Source organism: Oncorhynchus kisutch, linkage group LG11 (genome assembly GCF_002021735.2).
Source record: "Oncorhynchus kisutch isolate 150728-3 linkage group LG11, Okis_V2, whole genome shotgun sequence".
In the NCBI taxonomy this organism is placed as follows: Eukaryota; Metazoa; Chordata; class Actinopteri; order Salmoniformes; family Salmonidae; genus Oncorhynchus; species Oncorhynchus kisutch.
This window is the reverse complement of record NC_034184.2, coordinates 70,156,754-70,175,703: the sequence shown is the minus strand read 5'-3', so window position 1 is coordinate 70,175,703 and position 18,950 is coordinate 70,156,754. Positions and strand designations below refer to the sequence as shown.

At 44.8% G+C, this 18,950-nt stretch overlaps 1 protein-coding gene across 10 annotated transcripts in view; it reads right to left on the bottom strand.

Annotated features, from left to right (window-relative positions):
* Positions 1-18,950, bottom strand: part of LOC109900162 (receptor-type tyrosine-protein phosphatase mu) — a 317,021-nt gene that overhangs the window by 7,839 nt on the left and 290,232 nt on the right. For all 10 annotated transcript variants that reach the window (XM_031836211.1, XM_031836212.1, XM_031836213.1 and 7 more), the window contains 7 exons: positions 13,532-13,648; positions 11,379-11,533; positions 10,663-10,798; positions 5,095-5,244; positions 4,720-4,893; positions 3,501-3,632; positions 2,687-2,812 (listed from right to left, as the gene is read on the bottom strand). In XM_031836211.1, coding sequence (XP_031692071.1) covers positions 2,687-2,812; positions 3,501-3,632; positions 4,720-4,893; positions 5,095-5,244; positions 10,663-10,798; positions 11,379-11,533; positions 13,532-13,648 — 990 coding nt within the window. The remainder of the gene's footprint in view (positions 1-2,686; positions 2,813-3,500; positions 3,633-4,719; positions 4,894-5,094; positions 5,245-10,662; positions 10,799-11,378; positions 11,534-13,531; positions 13,649-18,950) is intronic.

The following is an 18,950-nucleotide window of genomic DNA, read 5'->3' as shown; positions in this document are numbered from 1 at the left end:
AGTGTGTGTGTCTGCTATAGTAGTTGTAGGAACAGGAGTGTGTGTGTCTATGTCTGCTATAGTAACTGTAGGAGCAGGAGTGTGTGTGTGTGTCTGTCTATGTCTGCTATAGTAGCTGTAGGAGCAGGAGTGTGTGTGTGTCTATGTCTGCTATAGTAGCTGTAGGAACAGGAGTGTGTGTGTGTGTCTGTCTATGTCTGCTATAGTAGCTGTAGGAGCAGGAGTGTGTGTGTGTGTCTGTCTATGTCTGCTATAGTAGCTGTAGGAGCAGGAGTGTGTGTGTGTGTGTCTATGTCTGCTATAGTAGCTGTAGGAACAGGAGTGTGTGTGTCTATGTCTGCGTCTGTTATAGTAGCTGTAGGAACAGGAGTGTGTGTGTCTATGTCTGCTATAGTAGCTGTAGGAACAGGAGTGTGTGTGAGTCTGTTATAGTAGTTGTAGGAACAGGAGTGTGTGTGTCTATGTCTGCTATAGTAGCTGTAGGAACAGGAGTGTGTGTGTCTATGTCTGTGTCTGTTATAGTAGTTGTAGGAACAGGAGTGTGTGTGTCTATGTCTGCTATAGTAGCTGTAGGAACAGGAGGGTGTGTGTGTCTGTCTGCTATAGTATCTGTAGGAACAGGAGTGTGTGTGTCTGCTATAGTAGCTGTAGGAACAGGCGTGTGTGTGTGTGTCTGCTATAGTAGCTGTAGGAACAGGAGTGTGTGTGTGTGTGTGTGTGTGTGTGTGTGTGTGTGTGTGTGTGTGTGTGTGTGTGTGTGTGTGTGTGTGTGTGTGTGTGTGTGTGTGTGTGTGTGTGTGTGTGTGTGTGTGTGTGTGTGTATGTCTGCTATAGTAGCTGTAGGAATAGGAGTGTGTGTGTGTGTGTCTATGTCTGCTATAGTAGCTGTAGGAGCAGGAGTGTGTGTGTGTGTGTGTGTGTTATAGTAGCTGTAGGAACAGGAGTGTGTGTGTGTGTGTCTATGTCTGCTATAGTAGCTGTAGGAGCAGGAGTGTGTGTGTGTGTGTGTTATAGTAGCTGTAGGAACAGGAGAGTGTGTGTGTGTGTCTATGTCTGCTATAGTAGCTGTAGGAGCAGGAGTGTGTGTGTGTGTTATAGTAGCTGTAGGAACAGGAGTGTGTGTGTGTGTCTGTCTATGTCTGCTATAGTAGCTGTAGGAGCAGGAGTGTGTGTGTGTGTGTGTGTTATAGTAGCTGTAGGAACAGGAGTGTGTGTGTGTGTCTGCCTATGTCTGCTATAGTAGCTGTAGGAGCAGGAGTGTGTGTGTGTGTGTCTATGTCTGCTATAGTAGCTGTAGGAACAGGAGTGTGTGTGTCTATGTCTGCGTCTGTTATAGTAGCTGTAGGAACAGGAGTGTGTGTGTCTATGTCTGCTATAGTAGCTGTAGGAACAGGAGTGTGTGTGTCTATGTCTGCGTCTGTTATAGTAGCTGTAGGAACAGGAGTGTGTGTCTATGTCTGCTATAGTAGCTGTAGGAACAGGAGTGTGTGTGAGTCTGTTATAGTAGTTGTAGGAACAGGAGTGTGTGTGTCTATGTCTGTGTCTGTTATAGTAGTTGTAGGAACAGGAGTGTGTGTGTCTATGTCTGCTATAGTAGCTGTAGGAACAGGAGGGTGTGTGTGTCTGTCTGCTATAGTAGCTGTAGGAACAGGAGTGTGTGTGTCTGCTATAGTAGTTGTAGGAACAGGAGTGTGTGTGTCTATGTCTGCTATAGTAACTGTAGGAGCAGGAGTGTGTGTGTGTGTCTGTCTATGTCTGCTATAGTAGCTGTAGGAGCAGGAGTGTGTGTGTGTCTATGTCTGCTATAGTAGCTGTAGGAACAGGAGTGTGTGTGTGTGTCTGTCTATGTCTGCTATAGTAGCTGTAGGAGCAGGAGTGTGTGTGTGTGTCTGTCTATGTCTGCTATAGTAGCTGTAGGAGCAGGAGTGTGTGTGTGTGTGTCTATGTCTGCTATAGTAGCTGTAGGAACAGGAGTGTGTGTGTCTATGTCTGCGTCTGTTATAGTAGCTGTAGGAACAGGAGTGTGTGTGTCTATGTCTGCTATAGTAGCTGTAGGAACAGGAGTGTGTGTGAGTCTGTTATAGTAGTTGTAGGAACAGGAGTGTGTGTGTCTATGTCTGCTATAGTAGCTGTAGGAACAGGAGTGTGTGTGTCTATGTCTGTGTCTGTTATAGTAGTTGTAGGAACAGGAGTGTGTGTGTCTATGTCTGCTATAGTAGCTGTAGGAACAGGAGGGTGTGTGTGTCTGTCTGCTATAGTATCTGTAGGAACAGGAGTGTGTGTGTCTGCTATAGTAGCTGTAGGAACAGGCGTGTGTGTGTGTGTCTGCTATAGTAGCTGTAGGAACAGGAGTGTGTGTGTGTGTGTGTGTGTGTGTGTGTGTGTGTGTGTGTGTGTGTGTGTGTGTGTGTGTGTGTGTGTGTGTGTGTGTGTGTGTGTGTGTGTGTGTGTGTGTGTGTATGTCTGCTATAGTAGCTGTAGGAATAGGAGTGTGTGTGTGTGTATGTCTGCTATAGTAGCTGTAGGAACAGGAGTGTGTGTGTGTGTGTGTATGTCTGCTATAGTAGCTGTAGGAACAGGAATGTGTGTGTGTCTGCTATAGTCGCTGTAGGAACAGGAGTGTGTGTGTGTCTGCTATTGTCGCTGTAGGAACAGGAGTGTGTGTGTGTGGTGTTCCGTCTCGTACCCGTGCAGCGTTGTAGACGCGGAATATCCTGCTGATGATGTCCTCCTCCAGGTCAGCTGACACAAACTCCACCTGGATGGGCCCGTGGCGGTGCACGCCGTTCTCCGGCCAGTACTGGGGACACAGCTGCGCACACACACACACACACACACACACACACACACACACACACACACACACACACATCAAATGAGTCATTGAATGAGAGCCTATTGATTGCGTTGGCATTCACATTCACCCTCTTTTGATAACTGCAATTCTCTCATTGTCTTTCAAGGTCATGCCTTCAAACACACAAAAACATCTACAATTTAACAGTTCAGGAGAGTGAAACACCGCCTGACTATCCTGTTCTATTGAGCTGCCTCCTCAACAGCAGATGAGAGAAAACACAATGACATCAACTAGGCATTCCAACATACATACACATATATATAGGAATGCCTAGTTGATGTCATTGTGTATATATATATATATATATTGCTATAGCTGTGGTACTTGTTGCCGGGCTACAGTCAGAATAGGGAATGAGAGGATAGTGTAGTAACCCAGCTGGGTGGTGTTGCTAGGAAATGGTGCCACCTGCTATTCTTTGAACATTTTGACAGACAGGGCCCCAAGGCCATTTGAGGCAGACTCCTTCCCCTCCTCTTTCAAACCTACTGGTAGCGATCTGTCTATGATCATGTACTAATGACTAGTCTATGACGGAGACTGGAATGTCTGATAGTATGATAAAGGATTGCATGGCGTCACATGGTTTGGAGTGACTTGATTGGCCTCTCGTGTGTGTGTGTGTGTATGTTAGTCTTACCTGTGCTGGGTCTACGTCGTTGAGCATCACTATGGAGGTGCAGTGGTAGTCCAGCACCAGCCTCCAGAAGTCTTTGACCGTGTTGGGCAAGGGGTGCTGGGTAACGATGAACGCAGACGGCTGCTTGTAGCTCTGTGGAGGAGGAAAACGACGAGGAAGAGAAAGTCAGCAACCCCAAAATGAACAGAAAGACAGTATTTACATCACTAAGATCAAGGACATGTCATCAGGCCTTTAGTCATAATGCAGAGAATTCTCACAATCAAGTTCAGGTTACTATGTGAGGTTGTATGTATCTGAGGTCTGCGGGCCACTTTGTTTTTGAGGAATCATATACAGGGAACGTATTTATTTCCAGATATTCATGACCGTTCTGAATGAATTCCACTATCAACACTACGACCACATACTATATCCTTATTGTATATACCAAATATGCATGAGTATAATTGGTGACACATTATTTCCATAAAGCCAATCCAAACTGAGTCATACTGCTGCGTTCGACAAAAAACACACTGCAATTATGAATGTCCATTTCCATGACGATGAGACAAATCCATCCAAAGCCATCTGTTTTTTAAATCATTTTCGATGAGGATGTAATTGTTGGTGGAAGCACAGAAAAAGCACTAGCCATTCATCAACATGATACACTGTCCCCCTACTGTTTAGGTTTGGCTGGGAAATGGCTGGCTAAGTAACATGGGGTGATTATTATAGAGATGGATGGGCTATTTACACACCAGCTATTTAACCACAGGACGCCCCAGGACTGCTGAGTCGCCCGCTGTCCCTTGCTCTCTCTCTGTTTCCTTCTCCCTCTACACTATTCCCCAACTCCTCCCTCTTCCGTCCCCGTTGCTCCCTCTATGTCTGTCTCTCCCACTCCCTCCCTCTCTCCTTTCTCCATAATAAAGAAGTTGTCAGACAGCCAATATGCCACTAATCTACCACTAATAAAGTTTGCTCTTCATTCAAAGTGCCAAATCTTCCCTTTATGTAGATCGGTGATTGAACAGTGACCTATCCACATCATCATATTTCAGCACAATGATTAAAAACGAACAGTTCCACTATTGACTCAGCACTTTTCCAGCAGTACATTTACATCCAATGACTTGCACACGGACTGACACTGCAAGTCATTTAAAAAGGTTACGAGTGAGTGTGCCTAAGTCTGAGTGTGTGTGAGAATGAGTGTGTGTGTGAGACGTACGTCCATGAGAGCGGCGTTGATGTAGTTGGAACTCTCTCCGTCGATGGTGATGAGGAAGGGCAGACAGCGGTCTGGTGGGAGGACGTCCATGCAGCGGTTCTTCTCGTGGTTCCTGGGGAGCAGGGCGATGCTGCAGTCCTCCACACGCAACGTAGGAGTCACCATGTTCAGAGTCTGGAGGGAGGAAGGGATATGAGCCTGGTAGACACCTTCAATTGTGCCTTGGAGTGAAGAGCATTTATGTACACCAATATACGTATGCATTTGTGATGAACAACGCATGCACACACACACACACACACACACACACACACACACACACACACACACACACACACACACACACACACACACACACACACACACACACAGTACCCTGAACTCCTCTTTGATCTGGCTGGAGTTAGTCTGGGGGTCCAGGCGGTTCATGTCATAGTAGACCGATCGCAGCTGGTTGGCTGGGATGGTGGTGTCCCCGCACAGACACGCCTCCAAGATGGCGTCGTGGATGAACACGTACTGCTCCTGTAGGACAGAGCGGGCCATAGGATATCGTGAGGGACAGAAAGCCATGCAGCGCCTAGACACACACCAGGAAGAGCTCACACTGAGAACAAAGCAACAATACTTACCTACACATTGAGGTAACACAGAAACATGACCAAACCAAAGTGATGATTGACTCAAGTCAAGTCATGACATGGTTCCAAAAGCCATTTTTGGTGAGATATCAAATCAAATCCTAATCCAATCCTGTTTTCCAATTGGTCTTGAGAAATACAGAATCCTGGATGGTAGACATTGGGGCTAAGTATTCTCTCATGTTGTTTAAACCCTTCTATGTTTGCTAAGACTGTGGCTGAGCCAACGGGTACCCTATGGACTTCCTTTCTCCGGGTAAGTAGTTCACTATATAAGGGAATAGGGTGCTATTACAGCCTGTCACCTCCACAGTTACCATTCCCATTGACCTTTCCTCTGTCAATACTACCACTCTCTCTCTCTCTTTCCTCTGTCAATACTACCACTCTCTCTCTCTCTCTCTCTCTCTCTCTCTCTCTTTCCTCTGTCAATACTACCACTCTCTCTCTCTCCTCTGTCAATACTACCACTCTCTCTCTCTCTTTCCTCTGTCAATTACTACCACTCTCTCTCTCTCTTTCCTCTGTCAATACTACCACTGTCTCTCTCTCTCTTTCCTCTGTCAATACTACCACTCTCTCTCTCTCTTTCCTCTGTCAATACTACCACTGTCTCTCTCTCTTTCCTCTGTCAATATTACCACTCTCTCTCTCTCTTTCCTCTGTCAATACTACCACTGTCTCTCTCTCTTTCCTCTGTCAATACTACCACTCTCTCTCTCTCTTTCCTCTGTCAATACTACCACTCTCTCTCTCTCTTTCCTCTGTCAATACTACCACTGTCTCTCTCTCTTTCCTCTGTCAATATTACCACTCTCTCTCTCTCTTTCCTCTGTCAATACTACCACTGTCTCTCTCTCTTTCCTCTGTCAATACTACCACTCTCTCTCTCTCTTTCCTCTGTCAATACTACCACTCTCTCTCTCTCTTTCCTCTGTCAATACTACCACTCTTTCTCTCTTTCCTCTGTCAATACTACCACTCTCGCTCTTTCCTCTGTCAATACTACCACTCTCTCTCTTTCCTCTGTCAATACTACCACTCTCTCTCTTTCCACTGTCAATACTAGCCCTCTCTCTCTTTCCTCTGTCAATACTACCCCTCTCTCTCTTTCTTCTGTCAATACTACCACTCTCTCTCACTCTTTCCTCTGTCAATACTACCACTCTCTCTCTTCCCTCTGTCAATACTACCACTCTCTCCCTCTTTCAATACTACCACTCTCTCCCTCTTTGCTCTGTCAATATTACTACTCTCTCTTTCCTCTGTCAATACTACTACTCTCTCCCTCTCAATACTACCCCTCTCTCCCTCTTTGCTCTGTCAATATTACCACTCTCTCTTTCCTCTGTCAATACTACCACTCTCTCTCTTTCCTCTGTCAATACTACCCCTCTCTCTCTTTCTTCTGTCAATACTACCACTCTCTCACTCTTTCCTCTGTCAATACTACCCCTCTCTCCCTCTTTCCTCTGTCAATACTATCACTCTCTCTCTCCTCTGTCAATACTACCTCTCTCTCTCCTCTGTCAATACTACTACTCTCTCTCTCTCTCTCTCTTTCCTCTGTCAATACTACTACTCTCTCTCTTTCCTCTGTCAATACTACCACTCTCTCTCTCTTTCCTCTGTCAATACTACTACTCTCTCTCTCTTTCCTCTGTCAATACTACTACTCTCTCTCTCCTCTGTCAATACTACGACTCTCTCTCTCTCTCTTTCCTCTGTCAATACTACTACTCTCTCTTTCCTCTGTCAATACTACTACTCTCTCTCTCTCTCTCTCCTCTGTCAATACTACTACTCTCTCTCTCTCTCTCTCTCTCCTCTGTCAATACTACTACTCTCTCTCTCTCTTTCCTCTGTCAATACTACCACTCTCTCTCTCTCCTCTGTCAATACTACCACTCTCTCTCTCTTTCCTCTGTCAATACTACTACTCTCTCTCTCTCCTCTGTCAATACTACTACTCTCTCTCTCTCTCTTTCCTCTGTCAATACTACCACTCTCTCTCTCTCCTCTGTCAATACTACCACTCTCTCTCTCTTTCCTCTGTCAATACTACTACTCTCTCTCTCTCTCTTTCCTCTCTCAATACTACTACTCTCTCTTTCCTCTGTCAATACTACTACTCTCTCTCTCTCTCTTTCCTCTGTCAATACTACTACTCTCTCTCTCTCTTTCCTCTGTCAATACTACTACTCTCTCTCTCTCCTCTGTCAATACTACTACTCTCTCTCTCTCCTCTGTCAATACTACTACTCTCTCTCTCTCTCTTTCCTCTGTCAATACTACCACTGTCTCTCTCTCTTTCCTCTGTCAATACTACCACTCTCTCTCTCTCTTTCCTCTGTCAATACTACCACTCTCTCTCTCTCTTTCCTCTGTCAATACTACCACTCTTTCTCTCTTTCCTCTGTCAATACTACCACTCTCGCTCTTTCCTCTGTCAATACTACCACTCTCTCTCTTTCCTCTGTCAATACTACCACTCTCTCTCTTTCCACTGTCAATACTAGCCCTCTCTCTCTTTCCTCTGTCAATACTACCCCTCTCTCTCTTTCTTCTGTCAATACTACCACTCTCTCTCACTCTTTCCTCTGTCAATACTACCACTCTCTCTCTTCCCTCTGTCAATACTACCACTCTCTCCCTCTTTCAATACTACCACTCTCTCCCTCTTTGCTCTGTCAATATTACTACTCTCTCTTTCCTCTGTCAATACTACTACTCTCTCCCTCTCAATACTACCCCTCTCTCCCTCTTTGCTCTGTCAATATTACCACTCTCTCTTTCCTCTGTCAATACTACCACTCTCTCTCTTTCCTCTGTCAATACTACCCCTCTCTCTCTTTCTTCTGTCAATACTACCACTCTCTCACTCTTTCCTCTGTCAATACTACCCCTCTCTCCCTCTTTCAATACTACCCCTCTCTCCCTCTTTCCTCTGTCAATACTACCACTCTCTCTCTCCTCTGTCAATACTACCTCTCTCTCTCCTCTGTCAATACTACTACTCTCTCTCTCTCTCTCTCTCTCTCTCTTTCCTCTGTCAATACTACTACTCTCTCTCTCTTTCCTCTGTCAATACTACTACTCTCTCTCTCCTCTGTCAATACTACGACTCTCTCTCTCTCTCTCTTTCCTCTGTCAATACTACTACTCTCTCTTTCCTCTGTCAATACTACTACTCTCTCTCTCTCTCTCTCTCCTCTGTCAATACTACTACTCTCTCTCTCTCTCTCTCTCTCTCCTCTGTCAATACTACTACTCTCTCTCTCTCTTTCCTCTGTCAATACTACCACTCTCTCTCTCTCCTCTGTCAATACTACCACTCTCTCTCTCTTTCCTCTGTCAATACTACTACTCTCTCTCTCTCCTCTGTCAATACTACTACTCTCTCTCTCTCTCTCTTTCCTCTGTCAATACTACCACTCTCTCTCTCTCCTCTGTCAATACTACCACTCTCTCTCTCTTTCCTCTGTCAATACTACTACTCTCTCTCTCTCTCTTTCCTCTGTCAATACTACTACTCTCTCTTTCCTCTGTCAATACTACTACTCTATCTCTCTCTCTTTCCTCTGTCAATACTACTACTCTCTCTCTCTCTCTTTCCTCTGTCAATACTACTACTCTCTCTCTCTCCTCTGTCAATACTACTACTCTCTCTCTCTCCTCTGTCAATACTACTACTCTCTCTCTCTCTCTTTCCTCTGTCAATACTACCACTCTCTCTCTCTCTCTTTCCTCTGTCAATACTACTACTCTCTCTCTCTTTCCTCTGTCAATACTACTACTCTCTCTCTCTTTCCTCTGTCAATACTACTACTCTCTCTCTCTTTCCTCTGTCAATACTACTACTCTCTCTCTCTCCTCTGTCAATACTACTACTCTCTCTCTCTCTCTTTCCTCTGTCAATACTACTACTCTCTCTCTCTCCTCTGTCAATACTACTACTCTCTCTTTCCTCTGTTAAGACTACCACCCACTCTCTTTCCTCTGCCAATACTACCACTCCCTCTCTCTTTCCTCTGTCAAGACTACCTCTCTCTCTCTTTCCTCTGCCAATACTACCACTCCCTCTCTCTTCTCCCTCTATTCCTCTCCTTCTCTCAGGAAAAAGGCCCGGGGCTTGACGTAAATCATTTATGAAGTGACATTTCAGAAACGTCTCGACTTGTCACTTCTGACAAAATCCTTGGGAGCTGAGGGTCAGTGGTTTTCAGGTTAGGCTACTGTGATGTCAGACTCCTGTCCTTGGATATGGAGTTGGAGGTGAAATGGATTTGCAGCCTACCCGGTTGTCATCAAAATATGACGAAATATGACGACAAGACACGAACTGGCTTTTTTTGTGCAACGGGAAGAAGAATGTCATTTATATGATACAGCATGTGTTCCAAGTAAACTTTGAATAGTTTTTGAGCTATGAATTTGTCAGTTCACATCAATTAAAAGTATATGTCATGGGAATCAAACAAAGTAAAGCTTGCATACAGCACGACATTAGACACTTGTTTATTGTGCATTAATATAGTATGGTCAGGGAGTTAGGAGTTGGAACTTTAGCATGTTTATGCATTCTAACTCATCAGCTATTAACTATCTTTAAAAGCAAACACTAGTCTGTTGCATTTTTACTCTGAGCTGAATAATATTTGCACAGGGCAAATGAGTTGGCTCATGTTCCTTGTCAAGTATCATTGTGTCACATTGTCTGTTTGGCCAGATGTTTGGGATTGGTTGTGCCAGTGGAATTTTAGATACAAAAGAAGAGTCAAGAAATTGTAGACACTACAAGTCTGTCACATTGTGTTGGAGAATACACACCCTGTCCTGTATGGTCCATGGTTTCATGTGTATCATGTATTGACAGAATGAAATGTGCCTGTTTGGGGAATGTGTGTGTGAGTGTGGACGTGTTTAACTACACTTGTGGGTTGTAGGGTTAAGGTTAGAATTAGTGTTAGGGTTCGTTTTAGGGTTAGGTGCTAGGTGTAGGTGCTTGGGTTAGGTTTTCGGGTTAAGGTTAGGTTTATAAAAAATAGGATTTTGAATAAGATTGAACTGTGTGTCCACACAAGGTTAGTTATACAAGACTGTGTGTGCGTGAGTGTGTGTGGTGTGTTTGGGATTGTGTACAGTGGAAGCGAGTAGAGACACTTGGAGCAGGGTCGTGTAGTGGTGTGTGTGTGTCTGTTTGTGTATGTGTGTGTGTGTGTACGTCTCTGTGTGCATGTCTCTCTCTCTCTCTCTCTCTCTCTCTCTCTCTGTATTTGGGTTCGAGCAGGGACATTCTTACCTCTGTCTGGACCATATTAACCCTTCGTGAGCGTAACTCTCTCACACAGTTGTAGATGTCGACCACACCCTCTCTCTCAGCCATGTCCAGCATGATGTCAATCACAATGAAACAGCCGGTCCTGCCCGCCCCCGCACTGATGACGCAAGCACACACACACACACACACACATACAGTGTGAGAACCAGAGCACAACACACACTCTAAATAGAAAAGCCACGGTTGACAAATTATCTGGGACTATTTGGATTGGAAACATCAGTACAGATTGTACATGACAGTCTAAACAGTTGGAGGTGTGGCTGATAATAGCAGATCCACTTTATTTAGTGTGGCTGATCTTGGGAGTGAGATGACTTTTCTAATATCCATTAGGAACTTCTTTCTGAGTCATACCGGATGAAGAGAGTCAGAGAAAGAGTCAGAGAGAGAGTCAGAGAGAGAGAGAGAGAGAGAGAGAGAGAACGAGAGAGAGAGAACGAGAGAGAGAGAGAACGAGAGAGAGAGAGAACGAGAGAGAGAGAGAGACGAGAGTGAGAGAGAACGAGAGAGAGAGAGAGAGAGAGAGAGAGAGAGAGAGAACGAGAACGAGAGAGAGAGAAAGAGAGAAAATAGATCAAGGCGAGAGAAAGAGATGGAAAGAGAGATAAGAGAAAAAAAGAAAGAAAGGTAGAGATGTATACAGACAGCCAGAAGCCACAGTGAGTGTGTCTGACCTGCAGTGGACTACCATGGGCCCGGCATTGGCAGGGGTCTTGGACTTGACCCTGCGTACGAAGCCAAGCAGGCCGGTGGCGTGGTAGGGCACCCCGTGGTCCGGCCAGCCCGTGAAGTGGAACTGACGGATCTCCCGGATCTCATGGGCTCCCCTCTAGAGAGAGAAGACCGAAAGATGCACAGTTGATTACTTCATTTGGATTCACAAGTACCAAGGACACAAACATCAGAGGTCATACAGATGCCTGGACTTCTGACACACGCACATCTATATGCACGCACTCACACACGCACACCCAACCAGACCCAGAGCTTTTTAACTTTGAGCTCCCTCTCCCCTCCTCTCCTCTCCTCTCCCTCTCTCCCCCCGTACCTCCCTATAAGCACTTTAAAGTTAGCTGTTTTCATGATCAAAGTTGTGTTTTGATCTTGGGGGGAGGGACTAAAGTAGATAAAGCAGGGATGACAAAGCCCATCTCTGGGGGGATGGAAGAGGAGAAAAACAGCTGGAGGAAAGTGGTGATTCACACACACACAGCAAGCAGGCTGGATACAGACGGCAGGGCGGACACCCGTCTGAGCCTTGAGCACTCATGCACGCACACACACACACACACACACACACACACACACGGCAGGGGAAATATTCACAGCTTAAAAGCCCATGGGGATAGAAGAAGTGGAAAAGTGGAGAGGCCTGGTAACAGCTATGAGTACAATAGGATGAGAAACAAAATGGCTACGATACAGACAGACAGGCATTCTGAAAGACAGATGGACCTATTATGAAGGAAGTATCTAAGAACCTTCAGTAAAGTAGTAGTGAGTACATGAAGCTCTGTCCATTTATTTGCCTTATGCAGAGCAACATCTCCTTCACATAGAGTTGATCAGACTGTTGATTGTGGCCTGTGGAATGTTGTCCCACTCCTCTTCAATGGCTGTGTGAAGTTTCTGGATATTGTCGGGAACTAGAAAACACTGTCGTACACATCAATCCAGAGCATCCCAAACATGCTCAATGGGTGACATGTTTGGTGAGTGTGCAGGTCATGGAAGAACTGGGACATTTTCAGCTTCCAATTGTGTACAGATCCTTGCGACATGGGGCCCGTGCATTATCATGCTGAAACATGAGGTGATGGCGGCTGATGAATGGCAGGACAATGGGCATCAGGATCTTGTCAAGGTATCTCTGTACATTCAAATTGCCACCGATAAAATGCAATGGTGTTCGTTGTCGATTGCTTATGCCTGCCCATAGCATAAACCCACCTCCACGGGGCACTTTGTTCACAACATTGACATCAGCAAATCGCTCGCCCACACGACGCCATACATCTGCCCAATACAACTGAAGCCGGGATAAATCTGGGAAGCGCACATTTCTCCAGTCTGCTAGTGGCCATCAAAGGTGAGAATTTGACCACTGAAGTCGGTTACGACGCCAAACTGCAGTCGGGTCAAGACCCTGGTGAGGACGAGGTGCACGCAGATGAGCTTCCCTGAGACGGTTTCTGACAGTATATGCAGCAATTCTTCGGTTGTGCAAACCCACAGTTTCATTAGTGACTGTCCGGTTGGCTGGTCTCAGATGATCCTGCAGGTGAAGAAGTCGAATGTGGAGGTCCTGGGCTGGCGTGGTTATATGTGGTCTGCGGTTGAGAAGCTGTTTGGACATATTGCCAAATATTTAGGGTAGAGAAATTAACATTAAATTATCTGGCAACAGCTCTGGTGAACATTCCTGCAGTCAGCATGCCAATTGCACGCTCCCTCAAAACTTGAGACATCTGTGGCATTGTTTTGTGTGACAAAACTAACCTTTTCAGAGTGGTATTTTATTGTCCCCAGCACAAGATGCACCTGTGTAATGATCATGCTGTTTACTCATCTTCTTGATATACCACACCTGTCAGGTGGATGGATTATCTTGGCAAAGGAGAAATGCTCAGTAACAGGGATGCAAACAAATTTGTGCAGAAAATGCTAGAGAAATGAGCTTTTTATGCATATAGAACATTTCTGGGATCTTTTATTTCAGCTCATGAAACAACACTACACATGTTGCTTTATATATAATACATACAATGGAAAACAATACACTACAATTAATAACTTCCAATATCATGATCACTTGGAGTGTCCGTACCTTTTCCACGGCGAAGGTCCTGATGACGTACTCTGACAGCAGCTGGGTCTCGATGAGGGTCACCTTCATGTCCCTGTAGATCTCAGTGTCGTCAGGCCAGTACTTACAGCACTTCACCTGAGGGGACAGAGGGGACACAGGGTGTAATGGGATGACCTGACCGCAGTTTAGTTGCTTGAAATATATTTTCTGTTCGTTCAAGGTGAAAACCTGACAGACATTTTTGCCTAGTTTGGAACTTAATGTACTTACTTCTGTGTGGTGAGTTTGGGAGCTTTGGGACGAGAATGTGTGCATGTTACTGAAGGTAGTCGAGTGCAAGGTGTTGTTGGACAACAGTTCATTTGTGAGTCAACTCAAAAGGTTTTTTCCCATTAAAGTTCTGTAAATATTATTCTGCTCTCAGGGAATTGTGATGAAAAAGCACGAGGAGTAATGTTGACATTACAGATTCACCTCAATCACAGAACACACAGACAGACCACTCCTTTAACATCACAACCACTACAGTCCAGTTTGACCACGATCACACACTTAATGATCACTTTAAACTGGGCATCAACCATCCAACAGTGTGACGTATGACTCCCAATGGACAAGACGAGAAGGGCATGTCAGCTTGTGAAATTGTTGTGTCTGAAATGGCACCCTATTCCCTGTATATAGCACTACTTTGGCACACTATTTCCTGTATATAGCACTACTTTGGCACACTATTTCCTGTATATAGCACAACTTTGGCACACTATTTCCTGTATATAGCACTACTTTGGCACACTATTTCCTGTATATAGCACTACTTTGGCACACTATTTCCTGTATATAGCACTACTTTGGCACACTATTTCCTGTATGTACCACTACTTTGGCACACTATTTCCTGTATATAGCACTACTTTGGCACACTATTTCCTGTATATAGCACTACTTTGGCACACTATTTCCTGTATATAGCACTACTTTGGCACACTATTTCCTGTATATAGCACTACTTTGGCACACTATTTCCTGTATATAGCACTACTTTGGAACACTATTTCCTGTATATAGCACTACTTTGGCACACTATTTCCTGTATATAGCACTACTTTGGCACACTATTTCCTGTATATAGCACTACTTTGAGACGCAGCCAGTGAGTGACATCTTGGTGCTGTCCCATATAGCGACAGGCAGGTGGCCCTCCTCTTTGTTAGAGCAGATGCTCAATGTCCCAGCTCTAATTACCCATACTGCACCACTGGGCTCTTTACTCATTAAGAGGTTGTGAACCCTGGGGTCACCAGAAGTCGCACAGCGCAGGTTCTATGATGATACCACTTCACTTATCTGGCCCCTCCCCCACAGTAAGAGGTGTAAGAGCATATAGGCCTATTTCGTACACAGTAGAAATTACTTCCCTAATTTGGCAATTGAACAATCAATGAAATTCAACAAAAGTTTGAGCCTCTTCTTCACAGTTGCTGTTTTAGTTTTTTCAGTCTTGGATTTTCTGACGGTATCCTCTCTCTCCCGCTCTCTCTCTGCTCCCTCCCTCCATCCTCTTTTCTGTCACTCACACCAGCCTTATCTTCCCTCCGGGTCATCCTTATCTTCCTCTCCATTTCTCCATCTGTCTGTCCTCTTTTCCCTCCCTACCGTCCTCCTCTTCCTCCACCCTTCCTCTCCCCTCCCCTGCTGTCTCCTTTGTGATAGTGTAATTAGGGAGGGGGGGGGGATCTAATTGGTGATATAATTGTGTTTTAATGGCCAAGTACATTATTCTCCCGCAGCTCCGCCTTAGTCACGCTAGCTGTCAGCACTGGAAGCAATTATAGTTGCTTCTCTGGAGAGGACCGGAAAACATTGTTTAACTGCGATAGGAATCTCTGTTTTCTTAAATGATATTCCTATCTGTCTTCTGTGACAGTGTTGATCATGGAGAGACCAATATAGAATAATAATATGAGTGTTTCCAAGAGGTAGGGTTTCCCTGGTGGCTTCCTTGGTATAAAAAAGATACAGCTATACCTTATCAAAGTATTTAGTATTCAAATGGTCATAATGAGCAAATCGTCAATTAGTAGCAGCGGTCTGACTGTAACAGAAATAACTGGAAATGATTTGATATTGAGATAAAAACAGTTGCATTGGAATTGGACCTTTCAGCAAGAATATAAAGAGATGTTAGAGAGACCCTACTTCCATTCACACACACATTAGTGAGTTACTCTTGCATGTAAACAGTATGATGGAAGTATCATTGTGATAAACCATTTCGTGGTTTGATTTGATAATCTGTCGAGAAATGTTTATTTATATTCAACCTTTATTTAACTAGGCCAGTCAATTAAGAACAAATTATAATTTACAATGACGGCCTACCCCGGCCAAACCCTATCCTGGAAGACGCTGGGCCAATTGTGCGCCGCCCTAATGGGACTCCCAATCACAGCCGGTTGTGGTAAAGCCTGGATTCGAACCAGGGTCTGGAGTGACGCCTCTAGCACTGAGATGCACTGCCTTAGACCGCTGCGCAACCCGGGAGCATGATCAATTTTAATACATGGTTTATGATGGTGTACTGTAGTTTTGTATTTCATGTCTTTACAGTTCTGAGCTGCTCAATTACATGTAATTGGTACATTCAGATCTTGGAAGCCATTTTCTAAAGTAGGTTGCATGAATATGCTTCCTTATGCCCTCATCTCCTACTAGGCCCTGTTTCCTGATATAGCCTTTAAGAGGAATCTCAATGTCGTTGGAGAAGATTTTAAGATGATCCCATAAGGTTTCTATTGAAGGACACATAACTAGTAGCCTAAAGAATTTCAGATCTCTGTGTCCCATGTGCTTTCCTTCTTGTGGGAAGCCCAGACAAGAGCTTATTAAACGTTTTGGGCGACCCGACCAAATTCATACAGCAATTTGAGTTATTGATCTTTCATTGTCATTGAAAGCAAGTTTAAGAAGCTGTAAATATGTTCTACGTGCACTATTTCTATGCTTCATGTTCTTAAGTTTAGTTTTTGCCTCTTTTACTTTCGGTTTTGTACACCAGCTTCAAACAGCTGAAAATACTATATTTTTGGTTGTGAAAAATATATTTCACAGCGGTTTAGATGGCACAATAATTCTCTACATAATGACTGCTTGTTTTTTTGAAGACAGCTTTTTTCCATCTACGTAACATTGCAAAAATCAGAAACTTTCTGTCCAAAAATGATGCAGAAAAATTAATCCATGCTTTTGTCACTTCTAGGTTAGACTACTGCAATGCTCTACTTTCCGGCTACCCGGATAAAGCACTAAATAAACTTCAGTTGGTGCTAAATACGGCTGCTAGAATCCTGACTAGAACCAAAAAATGTGATCATATTACTCCAGTGCTAGCCTCTCTACACTGGCTTCCTGTCAAAGCAAGGGCTGATTTCAATGTTTTACTGCTAACCTACAAAGCATTACATGGGCTTGCTCCTACCTATCTCTCTGATTTGGTCCTGCCGTACATACCTACACGTACGCTACGGTCACAAGACGCAGGCCTCCTAATTGTACCTAGAATTTCTAAGCAAACAGCTGGAGGCAGGGCTTTCTCCTATAGAGCTCCATTTTTATTGAACGGTCTGCCTACCCATGTCAGAGACGCAAACTCGGTCTCAACCTTTAAGTCTTTACTGAAGACTCATCTCTTCAGTGGGTCATATGATTGAGTGTAGTCTGGCCCAGGAGTGGGAAGGTGAACGGAAAGGCTCTGGAGCAACGAACCGCCCTTGCTGTCTCTGCCTGGCCGGTTCCCCTCTTTCCACTGGGATTCTCTGCCTCTAACCCTATTACAGGGGCTGAGTCACTGGCTTACTGGGGCTCTCTCATGCCGTCCCTGGAGGGGGTGCGTCACCTGAGTGGGTTGATTCACTGATGTGGTCATCCTGTCTGGGTTGGCGCCCCCCCTTTGGGTTGTGCCATAGCGGAGATCTTTGTGGGCTATACTCGGCTCTGTCTCAGGATGGTAAGTTGGTGGTTGAAGATATCCCTCTAGTGGTGTGGGGGCTGTGCTTTGGCAAAGTGGGTGGGGTTATATCCTTCCTGTTTGGCCCTGTCCGGGGGTGTCCTCGGATGGGTCCACAGTGTCTCCTGACCCCTCCTGTCTCAGCCTCCAGTATTTATGCTGCAGTAGTTTATGTGTCGGGGGGCTAGGGTCTGGAGTTTGTTATATCTGGAGTACTTCTCCTGTCCTATTCGGTGTCCTGTGTGAATCTAAGTGTGCGTTCTCTAATTCTCTCCTTCTCTCTCTCGGAGGACCTGAGCCCTAGGACCATACCATTTCAACTGTTCTGCCTTCTTATTATTCGAACATGCTGATCATTTATGAACATTTGAATATCTTGGCCATGTTCTGTTATAATCTCCACCCGGCACAGCCAGAAGAGGACTGGCCACCCCACATATGCTCTCTCTAATTCTCTCTTTTTTTCTCTCTCTTGGAGGACCTGAGCCCTAGGACCATGCCCCAGGACTACCTGACATGATGACTCCTTGCTGTCCCCAGTCCATCTGACCGTGCTGCTGCTCCAGTTTCAACTGTTCTGCCTTATTATTATACGACCATGCTGGTCATTTATGAACATTTGAACATCTTGGCCATGTTCTGTTATAATCTCCACCCGGCACAGCCAGAAGAGGACTGGCCACCCCACATAGCCTGGTTCCTCTCTAGGTTTCTTCCTAGGTTTTGGCCTTTCTAGGGAGTTTTTCCTAGCCATCGTGCTTCTACACCTGCATTGCATGCTGTTTGGGGTTTTAGGCTGGGTTTCTGTACAGCACTTTGAGATATCAGCTGATGTACGAAGGGCTATATAAATAAATTTGATTTGATTTGATTTGTTTGGTCACAAACTGAAATTAGGCGAACTATTAGAATTTTACCAAGCAGGAAATGGTAAAGCGATTCCTGCATTGTGGATCTTTAAAGAATGCCAATCTAGGAGAGCTATCTGGAACAACTAGTTCTCTTATACCTACCACCACAGAGACTAATACGGCTTTGTCAAACTAGTGCCACTTCCATTCTCTCTGGTGTTGTGTGCCACACTGGGTAAGCATGTAAGGACAGCAGGTGATGGAGTACATGATCCGTGATAGGAAGAGAGGTTTAACAATACAAAGCACTCCTACTGGTCACAGAGTGTAATGTAGCTTTAAAACATAAATAACTCACACAAAATAAAACATTGGGAGGATGATTTGGGCTAATACGATTAGCTATCCATCGGACTCGTACTAGGTACCTCATCACCATCTGACAGGATAAATAAAGTGTACAGGGTCACTGTGGAGCTGACTGGAGCTTCAGCCCTGATCATCAGTGAAAGGAAGTTGGGTATCCAGTGACACGATCATAAACTGTATGGAGCTCAAGTCAAGACGCTCCAGATCCTCC